Source organism: Engystomops pustulosus, chromosome 1 (assembly GCF_040894005.1).
Source record: "Engystomops pustulosus chromosome 1, aEngPut4.maternal, whole genome shotgun sequence".
NCBI lineage: Eukaryota > Metazoa > Chordata > Amphibia > Anura > Leptodactylidae > Engystomops > Engystomops pustulosus.
In genome coordinates this window covers 174,259,328-174,281,731 of record NC_092411.1, presented here as the reverse complement: position 1 = coordinate 174,281,731, position 22,404 = coordinate 174,259,328, and the positions used below count along the sequence as shown (strand labels likewise).

Here is a 22,404-nt window from a genome sequence, read left to right as displayed (position 1 = left end):
CAGTTGTCTTCTCTTTGCAGGAGTGTTCAGCCCCTTGACGTTAAGTGTGAGAATCCTTACCATGTTATAAAAATTGCTAAAGCCTTACCCCCAATGAGGAGAACACCAATGTTGACTGGTCTGAGCTTTTGTAGTCGCAGGGAGCGCCGGACCCAGCAACTTAAACCTCAGGTATACGTGTTATCCTGAAGATGATGGTCTCCCTTTCCGTTATCTGCGCTGGAAACTTGGAAATAATGGGAGGGGGGAGGGGGGGAAAGGAGACAATAAGGGGTGGGGGATCACAATACAAGTTTGACAAATAATACAATACTGGCTTTGTATATATACTCAAGGGTAGAGACTACCTTCTCACCCTTGGGTAGGGTTCTATACCAACCGTTCCTGTTGCCAAGGCACAGGAATAAAGCCGGTTGGACTAGGCCAGAGAAGCCCAGGTACAACCCTTCGTATGGGGGGATACGCGGTCTAAGCCCCACACCACAGATTCTATTTGCACAAAAAACAGTTTCTATCCAATTATCTCGTTAACTAAATCTAATAAAAAAAAAAAACACAACACTGCCCCGATCCCTGGCACCTTTGGGTGTGTAGTAAAGGCACCAGTATGTGGCGTCAATGCTCCATACATGAAACATAGTCTCTAAGGAAGAAAAGTTGCAAAGGATACTATTTTAGTTATAGAGTGTTCTTAGGGTGGTGGTCCTCTCTGGGAGCCCCCTGATGGTCTTCTCCTTCTCTTCTTCTGGACAGTGTCCCATACTGGTGGCAGCGTGGGAGGTGGATACACAATTTCCCAGTCCTCAATATTTACAACTGGGATGTCCCACGTGTTGCAGAAGTTCAGGTCCAGGTCAAAGTAGGGACGTAGAGTAGCTGATCTTCCATCTTTAGTTGCTGTGAGAGTGAATGGGAATCCCCATTTGTAGATTATATTGTGCTGTCTCAAAGTATCCAGTAGAGGGCGCAAGTGTCTTCTTTTCTGCAGTGTTATCCAGGATAAATCCTGGAACAGTTGTACTTTCGCTCCTTTGAAGATGACATCTCTGTGTTTTCTAGCTGCATACATAATGCGTTCCTTGAGTTCAAAATCCTGCAGGCAACATATAATGTCTCTGGGGTTAGCAGTTCATGTCTTTGGCCTGAGTTCCCTATGGGCTCTTTCGAATTTGATCTGAACCGAGTCATCACCGAGGATTGTAGCGAACAAGGATGTCAGGGTGGCTTTCACGTCTTCTCTCCCATTTACTTCCGGGAGTCCTCGGACTCTTCTATTGCTCCGTCTACCCAGATTATCCAGATCCTCCAGGTGTCTGGTCATGTCCCTCAGGACGTCTGTGTGGGATGCTACAGTCATCTGGACTTATGACATAATTCGTCGGTTGTCATCGGTTGTTGTTTCTAAAACTTCTATGCGGCCTGTCATGTGCTGCAGGTCTTGGCGTACTTCAGTGATTTCAGCTTTAAAAGCATCTTTCACTTCTGTAAGAAGCATCTTGAAATCCTCTTTAGTTGGGAGATTCTGTAAATAGGCTTGTAGAGAAGTCATCTCTTGTATTGGGGAAGTTTTCCAATCAGAGCCTGCTTGTGATTCAGGGGACAAAGCCCATACTGGAGATGGGTCTTGATATCTAGTGAAGGACGGAGTAGCTCCTATATCCTCATCTTGCATGTCTTCTAAGTCCCACTGAGAGGGTTCCAGGGTGAGGGATGTTCTTACTGTTCTTTGATGCTTTGGCAGGTGGGGAGATGTAGGGTGCGTCACCGGTGGGTGTTTAGCCTGTGCAGCTGCACTGTATGTTTTCCCCCCTGTGACAGCATGCTGCTTAGGGGAGGCTTGCAGTGTGGGGTGGCTATCTTGAGTTGTGCCCACTCCCCTTAGTGTGTTTGGAGATATGGTGGGATTGCCCCCTTGCAGGGCTCTTGTCTGCCCCTCCGAGGCTATCTGTCTGCGTACTGCTGTTGTAGCTTTAGCTGATGGCGGCTGTTTCGCCGACTCACCCTTTCCCTTCGGTGGTGGTGGTGGGTTAGTGGAGCTAGAGCTGCTGTGGGCGACATGCCTGCTGTCTCCCTTATGGCGCCACAGTTCACTTTCTCCTCCGGCTCACCTCGTGCTGTGGAAGATGGCGGCCGCACGTGCTGTGGTGATTGGGCCGGTGGGGAGATCGGTCGCAGATAGCGGTCCAGGGGCCGAGGTACGCTCCGGTTCCGCTTTTGTTGCGGAGCAGGAGGTTTCTGCTCCTTCCCGGAGCGTTTTCGCAGCTTTGGTGCCAGCGTTTGCTCCTGATTTTCAGCTTAATTGGCACCAGGGATAAGGAGCTGTGAATTCACGCTGCCATTCTAGACGCTGGCTAGCCACTCCCCCCGGTTCCTATTATTTTGATGTGCGCTTGAAAACATGTACGGGGATAGTTGCATTGCCAAGGTGGGTGCTTTTTTAGCTGTAAATCGCACTCCTAAATCTAATATAGGATACAATGTTTCGTCAGTTTGTAATAATGGAACATGTTTCTTGATAATAGAAACAATATTGTGATATTGAACAGTAAACAGTGGAGAATGTTAGTGGGTTCCGATTATTTTGTTGCCTCCTTTTCTTATCAATTTTTAATAGATTGGATCTGGGAATCTTTTTTACTGTATTGTCTGCCCGTTTAAGCATTCACTGGGCATATTGTCTATTTGATAGTTTGTCAAACAATTTATTTTTCTCTCGTTCAAAATTGTCATTTTCTGTACAGTTCCGTTTAAGTCTAATAAGTTCCCCAACTAGAATATTTTTAATAACGTGTTTGGGTTGACACGAGTCTGCCCAGTGTGTAGAATCTGATGCAGTTGGTTTAAAATAAGGGGAGATGGCTATTGTATTGGTGCTAGTTAAAGTGATATCCACTTGGACTCTGAAAAAAGAAAGAGTTCCTCCCATGTTCCCATATAGATATTGGCCAGGGAAGGGGAGCATTTACCGCCCCATTGAGGCTCCACATCTCTGTAGGAAAAATTTGTCATCAAATGCAAAATAGTTATACTTAAGGAAAAGTTCTACCGCCATAACAAGAAACTGTTTTATCTCAAAAGTATAAGTACTATGTGTATCCTGATAATCCGAAAGGATTTCTAAAGCAATCGTGTAGTCCAAAGAGGGATACAACGCTACTACATAACAGGATAACCATAAATCTCCATCGTGCCAAACTTTATTATCTAACAAGGACACTACATGCTTTGTGTCCTTGATTAAGCTGGGCAATGTTAACACTGCTTTTTATTTGGTTAGTTTAAGTGGTAAATATACAGCACTGCTATAGTACAGCAGAACCTAACACTACAGCAAGACTAGACAGGGATTAATGCTTTTAACCCCTTCACGCTCCGTGACGGATATATCCGCCACGGAGCTGTGAAGGTTGTATGAAGAAGGCTCACGGGCTGAGCCTTCTTCATACAGTGATGGGCTTTGCTGCATATCGCAGCAAAGACCCATCGCTATCACCCGCGGTCGGTGCTTGCACCGATCGCGGGTGTTAACCTCTTCTTTGCCGCCGGCAAAGTCGCCGGCGGCACTTTAAATTTGGCGGCGCGTGGGCGCCGCCATCTTACCTCCGATCGCCGCTCCCCCGAACGTCATCGGGGGGCGGCGATCGGTTGCCATGGTAGCCTCGGGTCTTCGTTTGACCCGAGGATACATGGCTTCTGCACATGCATTACAATGAGCCTGTGGCTCATTGTAATGTATAGTGAGCAGAAATGCCATATACTGCGATACAGTAGTATTGCAGTATATAGCAGGAGCGATCAGACCATCTAGGGTTAATGTACCCTAGAGGGTCTAAGAAACAGTGGAAAAAAAGAGAAAAAAAAAAGTTTAAAAAATGTAAAAAAATAATAAAATATTAAAAGTTCAAATCACCCCCCTTTCCCTAGAACTGATATAAAATATAATAAATAGTAAAAATCACAGACACATTAGGTATCGCCGCGTCCCAAAATGCCCGATCTATCAAAATATAAAAACGGTTACGGGCGGCGGTGACCTCCGGAACGGCAAATGGCGCCCAAATGTCCAAAATGCGACTTTTACACCTTTTTAGATGACATAAAAAATGTAATAAAAAATGATCCAAATGTCGCACAGTCCTCAAAATGGTAGCAATGAGAACGTCGGCTCATTTCGCAAAAAATGACCCCTCACACATCTCCATGCGCCAAAGTATGAAAAAGTTATTAGCGTCAGAAGATGGCAAAAAATTTTTTTTCTTTTTTGTACACATTCGTTTAATTTTTGAAAATTTATTAAAACGCAATAAAACCTATATAAATTTGGTATCACCGCGATCGCACCGAACCAAAGAATAAAGTAGAGGTGTTATTTGGAGCGCAGAGTGAAAGTCGTAAAAACTGAGCCCACAAGAACATGACGCACATGCAGTTTTTTTCAATTTTTCCACATTTGGAATTTTTTTGCGGCTTCCCACTACATGGCATGGAATAATAAATAACATCATGGGAAAGTAAAATTTGTTACGCACAAAATAAGCCCTCACACAGCTCTGTACATGGAAAAATGAAAAAGTTATGGATTTTTGAAGATGGAGAGCGAGAAATCAGCGAAAATACCCTGCGTCCTTAAGGGGTTAAAGCACTCTTATTCATCCCAAACATTTAAATAACACTGTAAATATAACTTAGTCACCCTAGGTAACAAGCTGTGTGTAAAAACATTCAGCATATAAATGTATTAATTGCCCTCACACACTTGGGTCAACTTTTACAGAACATCAATATGCACACTTTCTACATGTGCAGGTTATAATAAGAATAACTGTGTTTGTTTCAAGTAAAAGGAGATCCACATTTTATACCAAAGAGAATAATCCTCAAAAAAATATAAAAACATTAAATGTTGGGTGGCGTGGCTAGCAGTCACCATGTTTAGCTCGCTGAGCTCAGAGTAGACCCAATAGAATCCCGAGCTGAATCCTGAACAGAATTAACCCAAAGTGACCCAGCTGGATCTGGGGTGAACCCTAGCTCCAAACAGAAAGCTCTGGTATTGAACTTACTTAGTGGCCTAGGCTTTGCAGGCACCTGGAACTACAAACCACTCTGAAGCCTACTGACTTGTGCCGCACAGGGCGCTTGGAACAAGTGCTCATGCAGGGACTGGGCTCTGGCACCTCTTCTCTGCCTTGGAAACGGGTGGATCCCGAGCAGCACCCTCCACAAGATACCCATCCCGCATTGTGGCGAGAGTCCAGGGTGCTGGGCACACAGTGGACCACTCCTCTATGTGGAGAAGCAACTAAACTGCACGTGACCATCTGGGACCACGACGGTGAGGAGTTCCTGGGAGCGGGATATCGCTGACTCAGGCAACCCATAAGCAATACTCCCGAGATAGAATAATTGTACATAATGGCCTAGCCTGACAGCAACTCCAGAGCTTATCTCTGAGCCTCCATTTCTTGGACTGTACACCCGTTTACGCACCTACCTAGTGTGCTGAGAGTGATATGGTACTTACCTATACACTGCTGAACTTCATTATGCAACATGAGTCCTCCCAAGCCAAGTGAGGTAGACAAGCGAAGTGAATTAGCCCAAAAAGACCAGCTGGAACCATCACATAACAGTGCGTTGTGGCTGTGGGGTAAGACAAACAAGGGGTGACCAGACCAGCAGACCCCGGAGATGAACCAAAAGAGCATCTCACTCTGAAACAAATGACGTCCCAAGTGTTGGCAGCTATTGATGCATGTAAGAGTCCCTTACAGGTTAGAATCTCAGGGAATGAGCCCAAGGTACAAAAGACAGAATATCGCAAGTAGAAGATCGCATTGCTAATGTTCCAAGAACCCACTCCACCCTCACATCTGTGACAAACAGTTTGCCTGAAAGTAACAAGGATGCACTCCTGAAGAATTTGTAAAAAAAATGGACTTATTCCCGGCTTCCCAAATCTCAGAAGCATTCGCGGAGGAAAGCGCACATAGGGGAAGAATTTCTCCCCCAAAAATTGGTAATTGAAGCTTGTAAGAGTTCCCTTATGGGTAAATTGGATGAAGTGAGAGTAGATGCATGTCTCCTCAGGCAAATTTGTCACGAAAAAAACAGTCTCAAAATAATTTTGGTAGGTTTAGTGTTGAAAAGTTATAAAGCGACACATGCAAGATTACAAAAAAATAAAAAAATTTAAGCCTGGCTACATCCTTACTGGTCTCTCACGAAGACACATTACTTTAATATGCTCAGGATAACAAAATAACACAGTCTCTGATTCACTGGTTTCCAACCCTGGATCTTCTGTTTTGGGGTCAGGAGGACATATTGCTCTTCTGTCTGACGCTGCATGAGATGTGCTGCTGCCTGCCTCTAGCCCCTAGCCTTGCATTCCAAGACGAGCTCACAGACACTCACTCTTCCTGCCGGCAAACACATCACATTATGAGAAGACCTACAAGCTACAGGCAGATAAGGTTTTTATCAGGGGGAGGGAGGCACATCAGATCTAATAGTGTGTTGTGGCAGCTCATGGATATCATCTCTGATCTGTCTATGTGTCAGATACAGATACTAGTATAAATGTTCAGAAGGTAAATCAAAAAGTGTATATAAACCTTGCACCCTGATAATCTAACCACATTTTCAGCACACTATATCTCACAGCACTACAGGGATCATGAAGTGTCTGCTTAGAGAGTCCCCGCCCACACTCTGGAATTTTACACTGACTATCACTTCTATCACCATTGTAAATGTCTGGGGGTTTCTCGGCCTGAAATCTAATAAAGTAAACTTTGTCTCTGGAAGAACCACCAAGGTTGTCTGTCCCGGATTAGTACATGGTTGAGGGGTATAAAGTAGACTGACAATTCAACTACAACATCATCAACATATTATTTATCACAATAATGTATTCTTCATCCTTCAGAGCCCAAAGCCTACCCAGTCTTTGTATGAAGCTACATTAATCTTAAACCTAACACCTAATAAAACACCACACAAACTGCGGATCCTACCGCACAATAGCATTTAATGAATACCAACTATAAAATACTCACCAGAATTTTAGCAACTAGACTGAATACAGTTGTTCAATCCTTAATCCACCCTGATCAATGTTGCTTGTGCCCGCGAAATCTACTTTGGATAATATACGTTGTTTACAGGTGGTGTCTCATATAGGTCAGTTGGTGAGCGAGGATTGGGCTTTGGACCCCCTTGACACGGCTAAAGCATTTGATTCCATCGAGTGGTCGTTTCTTTTTTTGGTGCCTGGTACTATTTTTTTTCCAGAGTCCCCTAGGTGTACCCGTAGATGCACTTATCTGTTTTTTGAGTGATTCATCTGTGCGGCTTGCCTGTGTAGTTTGTTGTACATTATCACTTTTGTTTGTGTGCCATCTGTGTGGCTTGCCCATGTAGTTTGGTGCTCATTATCAATTTTTTTTTTTGTGTGCCATCTGTGCGGCTTTCCGTGTAGTTTGGTGTGCTTTATTTTTCCTGTGTGACATCTGTGCGCCGTGTCCGTGTACATTCTTATTTTTTGTGTGCAATGTCTCAAAAGACGTACATCGTGTTGGAGGCATACAAAATGCTTGCCTCTGACACAGAGTCAGCTAGTGGGGATGATGTCCCCTTTTACCCATCATTATCCTTCTGCTCATCTTCCAGTGACCTGGAATGACCCCAGTAAAGGCGCGTAGGGTGCCTGTGCCTGGGGCTTCTGCGATTGAAGTGTCTGGGACTTCCACTGACCCCACATGGGTAACCCCAGATAATTATACCCCTCAGATCCCCAACTTTTTTGGGCCACCCTGGAATTAAATTTGACACGGCAGGGTTTACTGACATAACAGCAACCAACTTCACTGACATAATGGCTATGACCCTGTTGTGGAACAACCCGGCTCTGGAGCATTCACAAACACTTGAGGACTCGACTCATTTGCGGATATAGAACAGATCTCCTCTGCTTGTTTCAAGACTTACAGCAGAAATTTGATTTGGGAAGGTCCTTTTTTAGACATCTACAATTGAGACTCTCTCTCAAAGAGCAATTTCCCTCCCCCGGCCACCTATTTCCTTATATCCTTTAATCGTTATTTGTAGAACAGAAGGCCCTAAAGGCCTAATCTAGGCATTTTATACACATCTCACCCTGAGAAAGCTATTGAATTCTCCATTATTGGTAATTGATAGGTGGAAATCTCATATACACTCATGGGAGGCGGAATCTGTACCTGAATTGCTATCTGCTCATCTTAAAGGTATCTCCCTCTTTTAACAATAGATTAATCCAAGTATGCTTAAAGAACCAGGCCTATCTGACAACTGTTCAGGATCGGTAGGGTCCCCACAACCGCCTCTTCACGCTGTGGCGAATTAGGCGCGGATTTCTGGCACACGAGATGAAATTGCCCTCCAATACATACATTCTGGAAGAAGGCCATAGACTTTCTTTTCATTTTACTACCACTTCCGATAGCCATGTTTTCTAAGGTATGCATTTTTGGTCTAATTCATGAAGATTGGCCCCTTTACCTAGTTATATTCCTATGGGAAACACTGTTTATGGCCCGGAAATGTATAGCCCTGAGGTGGTATGCCGTGAATACACCAACCTTAAGTATGTGGAATCTCCAAATTAATCACATGTTGTCTTATGAAAAACTATATATAAAACTATATTACAATAGCCTCTTATGAGATACACCCTAAGACATTCCACCTTGGGTATTAATGATATTTGGCTCCTCAGGAGCGAGTTAAGGATAACACCTTAAATTGAGATTATATAATGGGCCTTACCTTATGCCCAAATCCTCTTACGGGTTCTGTCCCTAGGATCTTTTTCCTTTTTAAAGGTTTTTATTTTTGTCTTGTCTGGTGCATATAATTATGCTTTTTTGTATATAACTGTATTACAATAATAAAGATTGTTTAGTTTTGCTATAGCACGTCTTTCTTGTATTTTGCATATTTTTTAAGTGCCAAATTAATCCATTGTATAGTGTACTGTGTTTACAGGTTACAGTTTCTCTTACGTTTTGTGTTTTCCAAAATGTGCTGATGCTTAACTATGTGAGGCATCTATATTGATACAGATGTTGTGACGGTCCCGGACATATGCAGCAATACTCAACTGTACATGGCAGAACAATTTTCCAAACGGTGATATCTGACATTTAAATGTGAACACGTACTTATAGATACTATGCTTGCTCATTACTTGTAACATTGGTCTGTAAATAAAAACGGTTTAAAAAAAACATTAAAATGTTAAGCTTTGATACATCTAGTTTTAATGTTTTAGATATCTTGCAAATGTAATCTAACAAACTAAGAACTCGAAATTAAATTTCTAATTACTAATATTCTATATCTAGATTCCTATGAGGCAGGTCATTATTGCTATGAGCTAGAGCTGTACAATTAGGCTTAAATTAACAAACATGATTTTTATACATTCAAAATATACATACAAAATAATCTGCATATCCAGATGGTTAATACAAACTTTTACAAAGTTTGACATGTAAGCAAGATTGTTCTGCTTATACAATTCAAGAAATACAAAACATTAAACAATGTAGCTTGGTTTTGCCAAACTACATACAAGCCAATTACAAAAGTGACATTAGAGAACTTATTTATTTTGTCATTGAACAACCCTGGCATTCGATGCAGCTTTGTACAACTGCATCATGATTATAGGGATTCTTTCTGCTTAAATGGTACAGTGTCAAAAACGTCTACACCACCAAACCAGGAGGAGTCAGTCAGTTAACTTAAGATGTATACCGTATATAGTCAAGTATAAGCCGAGATCCCCAATTTTAAAACAAAAAAAAATGTAAAAACCGATTGACTCAAGTAAAAGCCGAGGGTGGGAAATGCATTGGTCACAGCATCCCAAGTATATAGCCAGCAAGCCCCCTGTAGTATATAGCCAGTCCCTGTAGTATATAGCCACCAGCCCCCCTTAGTATATAGACTCTCTTAGTATACAGTCTGCAGACCCTGACCCTAATATAATGCCCGTAAGAGAAAAAAAAAAAAAAAAGTTTGCTCACATTCTGACGTCCCCCCCCAGCAGGTCCTCTTCTATAAGTTTGCTAGATTGCTCCTGCACCGTCCATCGCAGGCACCATGACGTCAGCCGCAGCTGACATTACGATCCCTGTAACAGCCAGCGCGTGGACATGTAGCCGATGCCAAAGCATCTCTGTATAGAAAGGACCTGCCGGGGGACATCGGAAGGCGAGTACACTGGGTTTTTATAATTTTTTTTAAATCAGCATAGCATAGGCTATTGGAACCTGCAATCTACTTAAAATAACATTCTTGGTGACAAGTTCCCTTTAAGTGCATCTTGCCCTTGTGTATATACCCTAAATGAATTGTACTAATGAACACAAGAAAATTTGCTCTAATATGACATTTTCAAAAGTGCTTCGTAGCAAAACAAACACTTGCTCATAGAGGTGTTAAAAGCTCTATGCAGAGAGGGTGGAAAAGCAGTACATCACAAACAAAAGATCTCAACCCAACAACTTTGCAACAACAGAAACTGGTTGGAAAATGAAGATTACATGTCACATACTGACTTGAAGTAGTGTTACTTCTCATGTGCATACATTGTATCAACAATATTTGTAATTGTTAGCATTTTCTTTGTATGTTCCATCTCCAATTTTCAAGTCTCACTCAGCTGGTGGGTGGAGTCTGGTCACTGAAGCACCTACTCACTCCTCCCCTCCGCTTTGCAGGGCTTCTACTATACGTTGTGTGACACATCGCAATAAAGTAAAAGGAACACAAATAAGTGGAAGTATTTTTCTTTGATACAAATTATTATACAGTTTCCTATTCACATTTGCTACAAATTATGCAGTTCGTTGAAAGAGAGTGATTTTTTTTAAGTGTTCTAAATGCAGCTGTGGGATGGTACTCAAGAAAATAAAATTTGCTACGTTTTTCAACTATTTGCATACGTTCAAAATTGATTATAGCTATTCCATCAATTGAATTGCATCGATTTTTTTTAAATTGTTTTTTTTTTTTTTTAATCAATAACCTATAGTATTGATATGGCCACTATAAAACTTGCAATTTTCACTATAGACACCTGAAATGTAAGGGTCAATACACACAGTATGTGTATTGTGTATGTTTGGTACCGTATATGGCTTTTTTGTCGGAACACCTAACTAACAATCCATAATAAGCATTTTTTTCCTAGAGCAGTCCCTGATCTACAGAAACTACTTGTGGCATCAATAAAATGGTTACTGTTAACCAGATTAATAATTATTAGAAAACATGAAAACTTAAATCAGACAAAATACATTTTCTGGTACTCTTCACTGTCCTGACCGAATGTCTGGTGGTCGTAGTTGTCTCTCCCCTTCAGCCAAAAAGATCTGCATCGCTTTATAAAGCATATGTACTCCAAGACGCCGACGCCGTATCGGTGTCCAGTTTTGAGCTTGTCCATATAATATACCTCTCTTTTGATTGGTAAGCATTTTTAATCCTAGAAAAAAAAAACAAATTCACAACTTTACCCAGGCATAAATAAATTTGAAACTTTTAATCGGCATTTAAAATATGATAAATGGATTGTGTAAGCATGCTTAACAGAACCAGAGATATCTGCTTAATGCTATAATCGGAAATAAAAATCTGTACATTGTACTAAAAAATGTTAGATTTATAACTTTAAGGGACTTTAAGACTGTATGCAAATGAACACCTATGGAGCCTGGAGCCCCTCAGGCTCATTTGCATACAGTCATTCATCCTGGTGGTAGATGCCCTTTAAGGGTTGATATCTCTGGTTCTGTAAAGCAAGCATACACAATCTATACACATATATGATATTAAAAGGGAGATTCTCTTGTTTAATATGACAATATTGCCATGTTCTTGTTTTATAATGATAATATGTTTCTAGTTGCCAGGGTTCAGGAGATATAGCCGTTTGAAGTTGGCCACTTTCATAACGTTTATAAACGTCCTTTCTGCATGGAGCATGTGCAAATAGGACGTGTATAGACACATGGCAGTCGTGCCAGGGGTTAAAGAACATAAGGAGGCTAAAGACATGATAATTCACTACTCTCCCTCTCGGAAATCAGACAGCAACATTGCACACCACACACACAGTTGGGAAACAATGCGATGTAACAGGTCAACATAACCTTCTCCCAGATTAAACCTGGATATAGGTTTGTCCCAGGCCACAGTTTTCCCTAGGGATAAACTCTATACAGTATGGCTGATGCACAGCCAATAATGAAAGTTTTTTTTTTCTTTTTTTTTTACAGCTAGCACACAGGCCCATTAAAGGTTTATACCTTCATTCAAGCCAAAGTTGATACTTAACCTCGACGCACTACGTGGTACTATTACGCGGTAAGCCCTCGTCATACAGACATGGGGGTCTGCTACTTATGTCAGCAAACACCCACCGCTAGCACCGATCGTTGATGTTAACCCTTTGATTGCTGTCAAAGTCCAGTGGACTGTGGGGGACGCCATCATTGTCTTTGTAAGACTCAAGGCTGTATTGTTTCCAAAGATTCGTTAATGCATCGTGTAAAAATAACATCTACTGAAATACAGCAGTATATGGTAGGAACGATCAGACTGTCTAGGGTTAAGGTACCCCAAGTTAAAGTTTCCTAAAGTTAAAATTTCAGCTTGTCACTTAAAAAAAATGACATCTTACACAGCTCCATACATTGAAGTAAGAAAAAGTTATTAGTGTCAGAAAATGGAGAAACAATTTTTTGTACACATTGTAATGTTTTTAAAATCTATTAAAACACAATACAACCCATATAAAATTGGTATCACGTGATCATATCGAACCAAAGGTTAAACGAGACATATCATTTGGAGTGCGCAGTGAAAGTAGTAAAAACCAAGCCCACAAGAAAGTGACGCAAATGTCATTTTTTTTCCCAATTTCACCACATTTGGATTTTTTTCCAGCTTTCCAGTACACGGCATGGAATAAAAAAAAATAACATCACTGAGAAGTACAATTTGTTACACAGAAAATAAGCCCTCTCACAGCTCTGTTCACAGAAAAATGAAGAGCAGTTTGCCTCACTAATGTGCAGTTTGTGTCAGATAATCCGCACACGCTTTTAGTAAATCTGTTTTCAGCATGTGCACACAGTTGCACTATTTTTTTGCTTCATGCTGTTGCAACAGAATTGTGGCGCAGCTCATTAATAAATGTTTTGCAATTTCAGACTAAGCACTACAACACCCCTCTAGGTGCACAATTTTTGTAAAGGGCCGGATTAAGTGCAACTGCAACACAAAAGTGGAGCAAACAATTCCTTAATACAATGTGCAAGCTTGAAATACAAAGATGGACAAAATAGTGGTGCAGACACAATGATGTATCTGCGCCATTTTATTGATTTAACCCACATTTAAGTAAACAAATTGTGAAGTATATGTCAGGCTGCATTCACACAGAGCACCGCTTTTCTATAAGCTTAATTTAAAATAGCGATGTTCCGGAGGGACAATTTTCTTTGGACATTTTATTTTGTCCAACAATGGAACATGGATATGAGATCATTTGAGGTACCCTTAATGGCTGGCGAAAAAAGTAGATATTGCAGTCATTAAGGGGTTAATATTCTGGCTCAGTTACAAAAAGTAAAAATACATTTTTAGTATTTTTTTTGTACAAGTTCTGTATATTTTTGTGTGGGAAGTGGAATAGTGATTCCATATATAACAAGCCTTTTAATGCTATGCTTTCCGGTTTCTTTGGTCAACAGTTACTGAACACTGACAATGAGGCTACCTGGCTGTCTATGTCTAAACACATTTACTATGTGGGACTCAAATTTGCGACTTCAACCCCTTTCCTACATGGCCATAGTATTATGGTGCGATCAGTTATTACGACAGCCGAAAATCCCTTCTGGTCACCAGGTTATAGGCTTTTCAACAGATCATCATTCCTGATGAGCAACACTGCAGTGTGTGCTTGTGTTATAAGCTTTTTGTTAATTTCTTCCAGGTGCACTGCAAGAACAAAATAAAAACTACTTATGTTGCATTTGCATTATGTTTTTTCAACATATTTAGTGTGCATGTCAGGAACTCAGAAAGAGTCCAAAGACACATACTGGCTAGTGAGGGCATCCTTTTGGCATCTGTCTGCTCTGAACTTCACATTCAGCGCTTTTTCATCCTGCATCATGCTGAAATAAGCAGAGGCTTAAGCAGAGGCTACGGGTTACCAATACCACTATATGGTATTCATTCTTGGCCTTTGCTGAATATACACAGCGCCATTTTCTTATGGGCCTCACCTAAAACACCTAATTTATTTCTTTGGGGCAGTCTGATCACATAGAAACTAAATGTATATAGCTTTTTATTGTGTTTTAGTACATTTAAAATAGTTAAAACCTTCTATAAAAAAAAAAAAATAATAATAATTCTATTTGTTTCCCCATCCTCTGCTGCTAAGCGTTCATGCTCTGTGAGCTGTAGTGCACCATGCCCTACTCTGGTGCGCCGAAACGGATTTTAATATAAATCAGCGATCGGGGCGGGTGTTTCTTGTATTAATGAAAATATGCTCCGGCACCAGCTCACCCTGAGCTGGTGTCATGTATCTGTGGGTTAGAACTACCACTTTTAAGTGGTAGGTTTCCTTTAATTATAAAAACAACAAACAGAGATAAAAGTAACTGTCTAGGTAACACGTTTGGGTTATAAAAACCTTCTTCAGACCAAAATAGACAGATAGCACAACCGGCAGATAACGGTCCAGCAAGGTGGTTGTAGTGTGCTGCCTGGAGGCAGTGTGCTGATCTTATTCTGCCGATTGTACTATCTGTCTATTTGGTCTGAAGAAGGTTTTTATAACCCAAATGTGTTATCTAGACATTTACTTTTATTACTGTTCTTATAATAAAAGATTTCCATTTACCGTATATACTCGTGTATAAGCCGAGTTTTTCAGCACAAAAAATGTGCTGAAAAACGTCCCCTCGGCTTATACACGAGTCTATTACCCCCAAAAAATTACCCACTTAAAAAAATAAAATTAAATACTCACCCTCCGATGTCAGCGCGGCTCCCCGATGTCGGCACGGCTTACCGATGTCAGCGCGTCCCGTCTTCTTTCTTCTCTGCGGCTCCTCTTCTCTCTTCTATCATCGACGCGGCCATGTTTTCTTCATGGCCGCGCATTCTATGACTTCAGCAGCGACCGCGTCATAGTATGCGCCTGCTAGAAGAAAACATGGGCGCGGGAAGAGTGAAGAGGAGCCGCGGAGAGGAAAGAAGACGGGACGCGCTGACATCGGGGACATCGGTAAGTCGCGCCGACATCGGGGAGCCGCGCTGACATCGGAGGGTGAGTATTTAAGTTTATTTTTTTAAGGGCCGTGGGGGCAGGCTGTATACTACAGGGGGGCAGGCTGTATACTACAGGGGGGCTTGCTGTATACTACTAGGGGCTTGCTGTATACTACTAGGGGCTTGCTGTATACTACAGGGGGGCTGCTGTATACTACAGGGGGGCTGCTGTATACTACAGGGGGGCTGCTGTATACTACAGGGGGGCTGCTGTATACTACAGGGGGGCTGCTGTATACTACAGGGGGGCTGCTGTATACTATTAGGGGCTGCTGTATTCTTCTGGGGGCTGGCAGGCTGTATACTACTGGGGGCTGGCAGGCTGTATACTACTGGGGGGGTTTGACCAATGCATTTCCCACCCTCGGCTTAGTAGTCAGTAGTCAGTAGTTTTTCCCAGTTTTTGGTGGTAAAATTAGGGGTCTCGGCTCATACTCGGGTCGGCTTATACTCGAGTATATACGGTAATAGAATAATTCAGATTTTGTTTAGCTATTTATTATTATTGTAGATGCTATTTGGCCTATTAGCACCCCAAGTTAGCTTCTCCCTCCCGTTTTTCACTCCATTGTCTACACCGGCCTCAACTCGTGGTCTGGGCATTTTGGAGCTGTGGGAGCTGCTTAGACCAAACCATTCATCTACTCCAACTGTTGGCTTTGATTAGCCGTACGAGCCGGAACCCCTCCCCAGTTACAGACTGCACTGTAACAAGGTGCTTTCAGGTGAGCAGTGCTCTCTCCTCTCACCAACCAGTGATCCCGACAGCATTACACATCTTGTTATTTTTTCATTCTTTCTACATATTGCTTGGTCTGACGCTGCTGAGCTCTTTTCCGATCCCTGCAGTGGTCTCAACCCTTGCTCATAGACACTGCCTGAATGAAAACACATCACAGCGTGAGGAGACCTACAAGCTACAAGCAGATAAGTTCTTTATCCGGGGGAGTGAGGCACATCAGATCTGATAGTATGTAGTGACAGTAGAGAGATGTAGCAGTGCTGACGGTGTGTAAAAAGCATCTGATGGATCTCATCTCTGATCGGTCTAATCTCTCTTTCTATGTGCCAGATACTAGTGAATGTTCAAAACCTTGTACCCCAATATTTTTACCACATTGTCAGCTCAGAGCAGTATAGGGATTAGTGTGTCTGCTTAGAGAGTCTCCACCCAAACTCTGGAATTTTACACTGACCATCACTGAGTTACAGGAGCTAAAACAGCAATAAAACTGGGTAAAATTGTAAAATAAGGGGTTAAAAATGATCTTTATTGTGTAAGCATCACTAGGATAGAAATTTGAGAACCCCTTTAACTGGAGGAAGCTTTAACTGGAGCCCTACAGATGACGCTTCAATTACGCTTATATAGCTGTTAATTCGACCGCTGGTCCAAATAGTGTCAGTAAAAGAGTCATCTAAAAGCCCCCCCCGAAAAAGCAACCTTGCCCCGTTCTGTACACCAAAATATGAAAAAGCTGCTATTTTTCATAGCGGCCGTCACAGGGTTATAAAAAACATCAGAAACCCCTCTTGTCGATAATGTTGCCTCCTGATGCGTAACAGAAATTTTTTTGCAAAGGTATTAGTAGCATATACAAAAGCAAACTAAAAATTTTGACTAGAGAGGCAGTCTCCCATGGATCTGTTTCGTATTGTATATGCCATAAACAATTGGCCACAGCTATCAGAAATTGACGGTAGAAGTACAAAAATAATAAAAGCAGTAGATTTATAGTTTCCCAGATATATCTATGAGGACTATCAGAGATTACCTTCAGAAGCCGCTCATAATTTACCATGACCCCTGTAATAAGACAACAACTATCTGCCCAGGGCTATACACAACATGGGATTACCCATTTCAGAGTAAAAGTATAGAACAGTGTTGTCATTTTTCATACAAAGCAGCTGTTATTCAGCTGTTCAGTCAATCCTCTAGGGATACTCCAAGTTGAAAATCCAGAGGCCTCTCTTTGTAGTGTAACACGTTCACATTCAACTCCCCCAGCCAGTTCCACAGTACCGGTTCCTGTACCTGTACCAAATCAATGCCCATGAATTTGACAGATGAGTCACTCATAAGTTCTTGATTGACATGCATGGCTACTGGAGTGTCTTTTCTTCTCTTCCCCAAAAGTAATTTCTAGTTAGCCTACCCCACAGCTACAATATCTTGGTCCATTAGTACAATCCCTTAAAATCATCCAGGAACACAGGGTAATTTTCCTAACACAAAGAAAAAAAGTAGATATGTCATTTGGGGCACAAGTCAGTGAAGGCCGTAAAATCCAACCACAAGAAAACGACGCAAATGCATTTTTTGTCACCAATTTCACTAGATTTGGAATTTCTTTTTCGCGTCTCACTGCATGAAATATTAAATAGTCACTATGAAGTGCAATTTGTTACGCAGAAAACAAGCCCTCATATAGCTCCTTACATTGAAAAATTAAAAATAGTTATTTTTGAAGGTGGTGAGTGAAAAATGAAAATAAAAAAAACAAAATAGGGCCTTGTCGTTAAGGGGTTAAAGATACATCTGTAAATTCAGGTCCGCTGTTTCGATCGTCAGTCCGCCCCGGGGCTGCGCGATCCTCTTCCGGGAGCCGGGTCCTACCTTCTAGCAGTTATTTTTTTTAAAATAAAATAAAAGAAAGTGAAAGTCCCTCCAAACACCACATTTCCCTGTACACAGGTAATAAAGTCAAGTTACCTGGAGAGGGGAACTCAGAGGAACTCCGGGTGGCCCCGTTGGGAGAGAGTGAAGGAAGAAAGACGGAGGAGCGCAACCTCGTGTGATACAGTAAATTCAGTTGAATGTGTGCACTAATACATCAGCAGACTCTCACCTGATGACTGATTCAGTACAGCATGTCATATATCTTATATATGAGTATCAGAGCAGCCGGTCTCGATGAACCATGCTTCCCATCACAGGACCAGGATCCTGGAAGAGTGTATACGATAATGCTAGGCGGGTCCCGAGGGATGAGGGAATTGTAGACCGTCACTTCTATTATAATAGTATTTTGCACAACTCAATGCGTTTTAAATAATTATCTTTTATTCCTAAAAAGTTAGCGACGCGTTTCTGCTCCGGACCGGAGCAGAAACGCGTCGCTAACTTTTTAGGAATAAAAGATAATTATTTAAAACGCATTGAGTTGTGCAAAATACTATTATAATAGAAGCACCGGTCTACAATTCCCTCATCCCTCGGGACCCGCCTAGCATTACAGGTAATAAAGTACAAAAACACTTATTTGGTATCACTGCGTCTATAACAATCTGTACAATAAATCCTTATAATTGGACCCGCTCGGTGAACGTGGTAAAAAAAAAATATTTAAAAAAAACTTGGCAAAAATTTCCAACTTTTATCAAACGGCTTTACAAAAAATGTTCTAAAAAGTGATGCACAAAAGTTACAAGCACCGAAATGATACCACTGAAAAGAACAACTTGCCATGCCGCCGTAAAAATGGCAAATGCAATTTTTTCCACTCTAGTTTTCCTTCAATAAAATTGGACAAATATAAATGAAACTACCGTATATACTCGTGTATAAGCAGAGTTTTTCAGCACAAAAAATGTGCTGAAAAACGTCCCCTCGGCTTATACACGAGTCAATGCATGTAAGAAATACTTAAAAAATAATAAACTTATATACTCACCCTCCGGTGGCCCCGATGTGCAGCGCTGCTCCCCCGATGTCCGTGCGGCTCGTCTTCTGGCTTCCGCGCGTGTCTTGTTTCTTCTGCTGGGCGCCGCCATGTTTTTGAACATGAATAACTGTAACAACTGTTAGGTTACATTGCTCCCTCGATTAATTTAATTGCGGGATGTAGTTTGCAAACTAGGGGCACTTGTGGGTTTTAGAAAACCTAAATAAAAAACCTATTTCCCCTCTAAGTCTCTGGATTTGTTAGCAGATCCTTTACATATCTCCAAGTTTTTATTTATTATTATTTATATTCCAAGTGCTTTATCATTCCGGAGCCCTGCTGAATTTTCTGGCTAGCATTTAGGATCACATGTTGGGTCTTTCTCGCATCAGGAAATATGGCTTCCAAATGAGAGAGCTGGCATTTTACAGTGGCACAAACTGGACATCACATAATGCGCGTCACATAACGGGTGCCACATAATGGGCACTGAACTTTCCAGAAATAATTGCAATTTCCATCTTGGACTCCATTGCACATCATATTTGGAAACCGCTGATATATGTTCAAAATGCTCATTTCACCACGTGTATTACACTACACCACATATTACACCTTGCTAAATTCCTCAATGGGTGTACATTCAACAATTAGGGTCACATTTTGGGGTTTCCTCTGTTTTGGTACTACTAGGCCTCTCTAATTGTATCCAGACACATGTGAAGGATTTCTGAAAAATTTGGCTTCTAAAAGACAAATATCCCTCTTTTCCTCTACTGTGCATTTAAAGCATTTTATATGCACATGTGGGGTACTTGTACACTCATGAGAAATATTTTTACACCTTTTTCGGGGTTATTTCATATATTATCCCTTGTGGCTTACAAAAATTAGGGGTAAAATGACCTTTATAGGAAAATTTTCTCCTTTTTAGGTCCTAATTAAATCAAACACCTTTATGGACAAATACACATATTACACCTTGCAAAATTCTCTTAGGGGTGTGCTTTCAAAAATGGTGACACTTGTTGGGGTTCCCCTCTGTTTTGGTACCACTACTGCTCTCTAAATGCATCCTGACACATGTAAAGGATGTCTGTCGAATTTGCCAACGCCCCTCTTTCCCTTCTGAGCTTCACTGCGTACCCATACAACATTTTATTTGCATGTGTGGGGCAATTTTATACTCGGGAGAAATGCTAGTACACATTTTTTGGGCTCATTTCATCTTTAATGCCTTTAATTTTTAAAATGTTTATCTTTTTCCTTTTAGGGACCTAATTGAAGCAAACACCTGTAGGGGCAAATACACATATTACTCCTTGCTAAATTCTCCAAAGGGTGCACATTCCAAAATGGCGACACTTGTTGGGGTTCCCCTCTGTTTTGGTACCATTAGGGATCTCCAAACCCTGACACACGTAAAGGATGTCTGTCAAGTCTGGCTTCTTAAGAGGCCAAAGCCCCTCTTTCCCTTCTGAGCCCTAGTGTGTGTACATACACTTTATATGCACAAGTGGTGCGATTCTGTGCTTAGGAGAAATTGTTTTACACACTTATGGGGATTGTTTAATCTATTATCCCTTGTGGCTTACAAATATTTGGGGTAAAAGTGACTTTTTGGAGAAAATTTTCAAATTTTTCCTTTTTGGGGCCTAATTGAATCAAACGCGTGTTGGGGCAAATACACAAATTACACCTTGCTAAACTCTCCAAGGGGTGTACTTTACAAAATGGTGTCTGTTGTTGGGGCTTTCCTCTGCTTTGGTAACACTAGGGCTCTCCAAATGCATCCTGACACATATAAATTTTTTCAGCCATATTTGCCCTCCAAAATCGAAACAACGCTCTTTCTCTTCCAAGTGCCCCCCTGTGACAAAATGGATATTGGCATACTCAGGAGGAATTGCACTAAACATTGTAAAATGCATTTTCCTTTTTAACCGACTGTGAAGGTGCAAATTTAAGTGTTCAATCAATCTTCACTCGAGTAATAAAAAAAATATAGGTTTTGCCACGTTTTTGTGGCAAAATTAGGGGCCTCGGCTTATACTTGGGTCAGCTTATACTCAAGTATATACGGTACATTTCTGTAATTTCACCCTCAGGAGACGCTCCTAGGGTTAACCAATTTCCCAAAGGCTGTATTGAATATTTTGAGGGATGTAGTTTCTAAAATGGTGTCATTTGTGGGGGTTTTCTGTCATGTGGGCCTTATAAAGTCACTTCTAACTAAATTGACCCTCCAAAAGTAGGTTTTGATGATTTTCGTGAAAATCAGAAAAATTTCACCTAAAGTTATAAGCCTCCTAACATCCTAAATAAAGGAAAAGATGTTTGAAAAATGATGCCAAGTTAAAGCAGGCATTTAGAAAATGTTAATTATCAAGTTATTTTAGTGATATGACCAATTTTCCAAAAAGTAGAAAATTTTGAATTTGGAAAAATTTTTGCCAAATTTCCATTTATTTCATAAATAAATACTAAACATATTGCTTAAATTTCTCAACCAACATGAAGTACAATGAGTCTCAAAATCACCTGGATATGTTAAAGCGTTCCAAAGTTATAACCACTTAAATAGACACATGTCAGATTTTATAAAATGGGCTGTGTCAGGAAGGTGAAAAGTGGCTTTGGCGTTAAAATCTTTGCGCAAAATCTAATATGACCTTAAGTTTCAGTGGGGAGTGTAAACTTTGTGTATTCTGTTTACATACATTACCGCTCAAAAGTGTTGGGTTACTTAGAAATGTCCTTTTTGAAAGAAAAGCATTAGCGATCTGTCCCCATTTTGGTTCATAAAAATCAACCCACAACATGATATTTGGGGTGTTTGTCTACAATGGCATGAGTTTGGAAAAATACATTTAGCACCAAAGAAAATGCAGAATACCTAAAATGGTGTGTACTAGTCCATTCAAAAAAAAAGAGCACAAACAGTAGAAAGAGAAGTGGGAGGTCCCACTGCAAAACTAAGCAACAAGACTTGTACATTAGAGTCTTTAGTTTGAGAAACCTCTGCCTCACAGGTCCTCAACTGGCAGCTTCATTAAATAGTACCCACCAAATGCCAGTGTCAACCACTACAGTGAAGAGGCGACTCCAGGATGCTGGCCTCTAGGGCAGAGTGGTAAAGAAGAAGCCATATCGGAGACTGGCTAATCAAAGGAAAAGATTAATATGGGCCAAAAGAACACATTGGAAAGAGGAAGATTGGAAAAAAGTGTTATGGACAGACAAAGCTAAGTTTGTGTTTGGGCCACACAAAAGAACATTTGCGACATTCAGAACAACTGAAAAGATGCTGTAAGAGTGCCTGACACCA

At 41.1% G+C, this 22,404-nt stretch overlaps 1 protein-coding gene across 4 annotated transcripts in view; it reads right to left on the bottom strand.

The window, feature by feature from the left end:
- Positions 1 to 22,404, bottom strand: part of ANKLE1 (ankyrin repeat and LEM domain containing 1) — a 142,784-nt gene that overhangs the window by 30,405 nt on the left and 89,975 nt on the right. For 3 of the 4 annotated variants that reach the window (XM_072113903.1, XM_072113902.1, XM_072113900.1), the window contains 2 exons: positions 11,380 to 11,539; positions 9,048 to 9,245 (listed from right to left, as the gene is read on the bottom strand). In XM_072113903.1, coding sequence (XP_071970004.1) covers positions 9,077 to 9,245; positions 11,380 to 11,539 — 329 coding nt within the window. In that variant the 3' untranslated portion in view covers positions 9,048 to 9,076. Of the gene's footprint in view, positions 1 to 9,047; positions 9,246 to 11,379; positions 11,540 to 22,404 lie in introns of those variants that run through there. The other variant, XM_072113904.1, reaches the window with a different exon arrangement.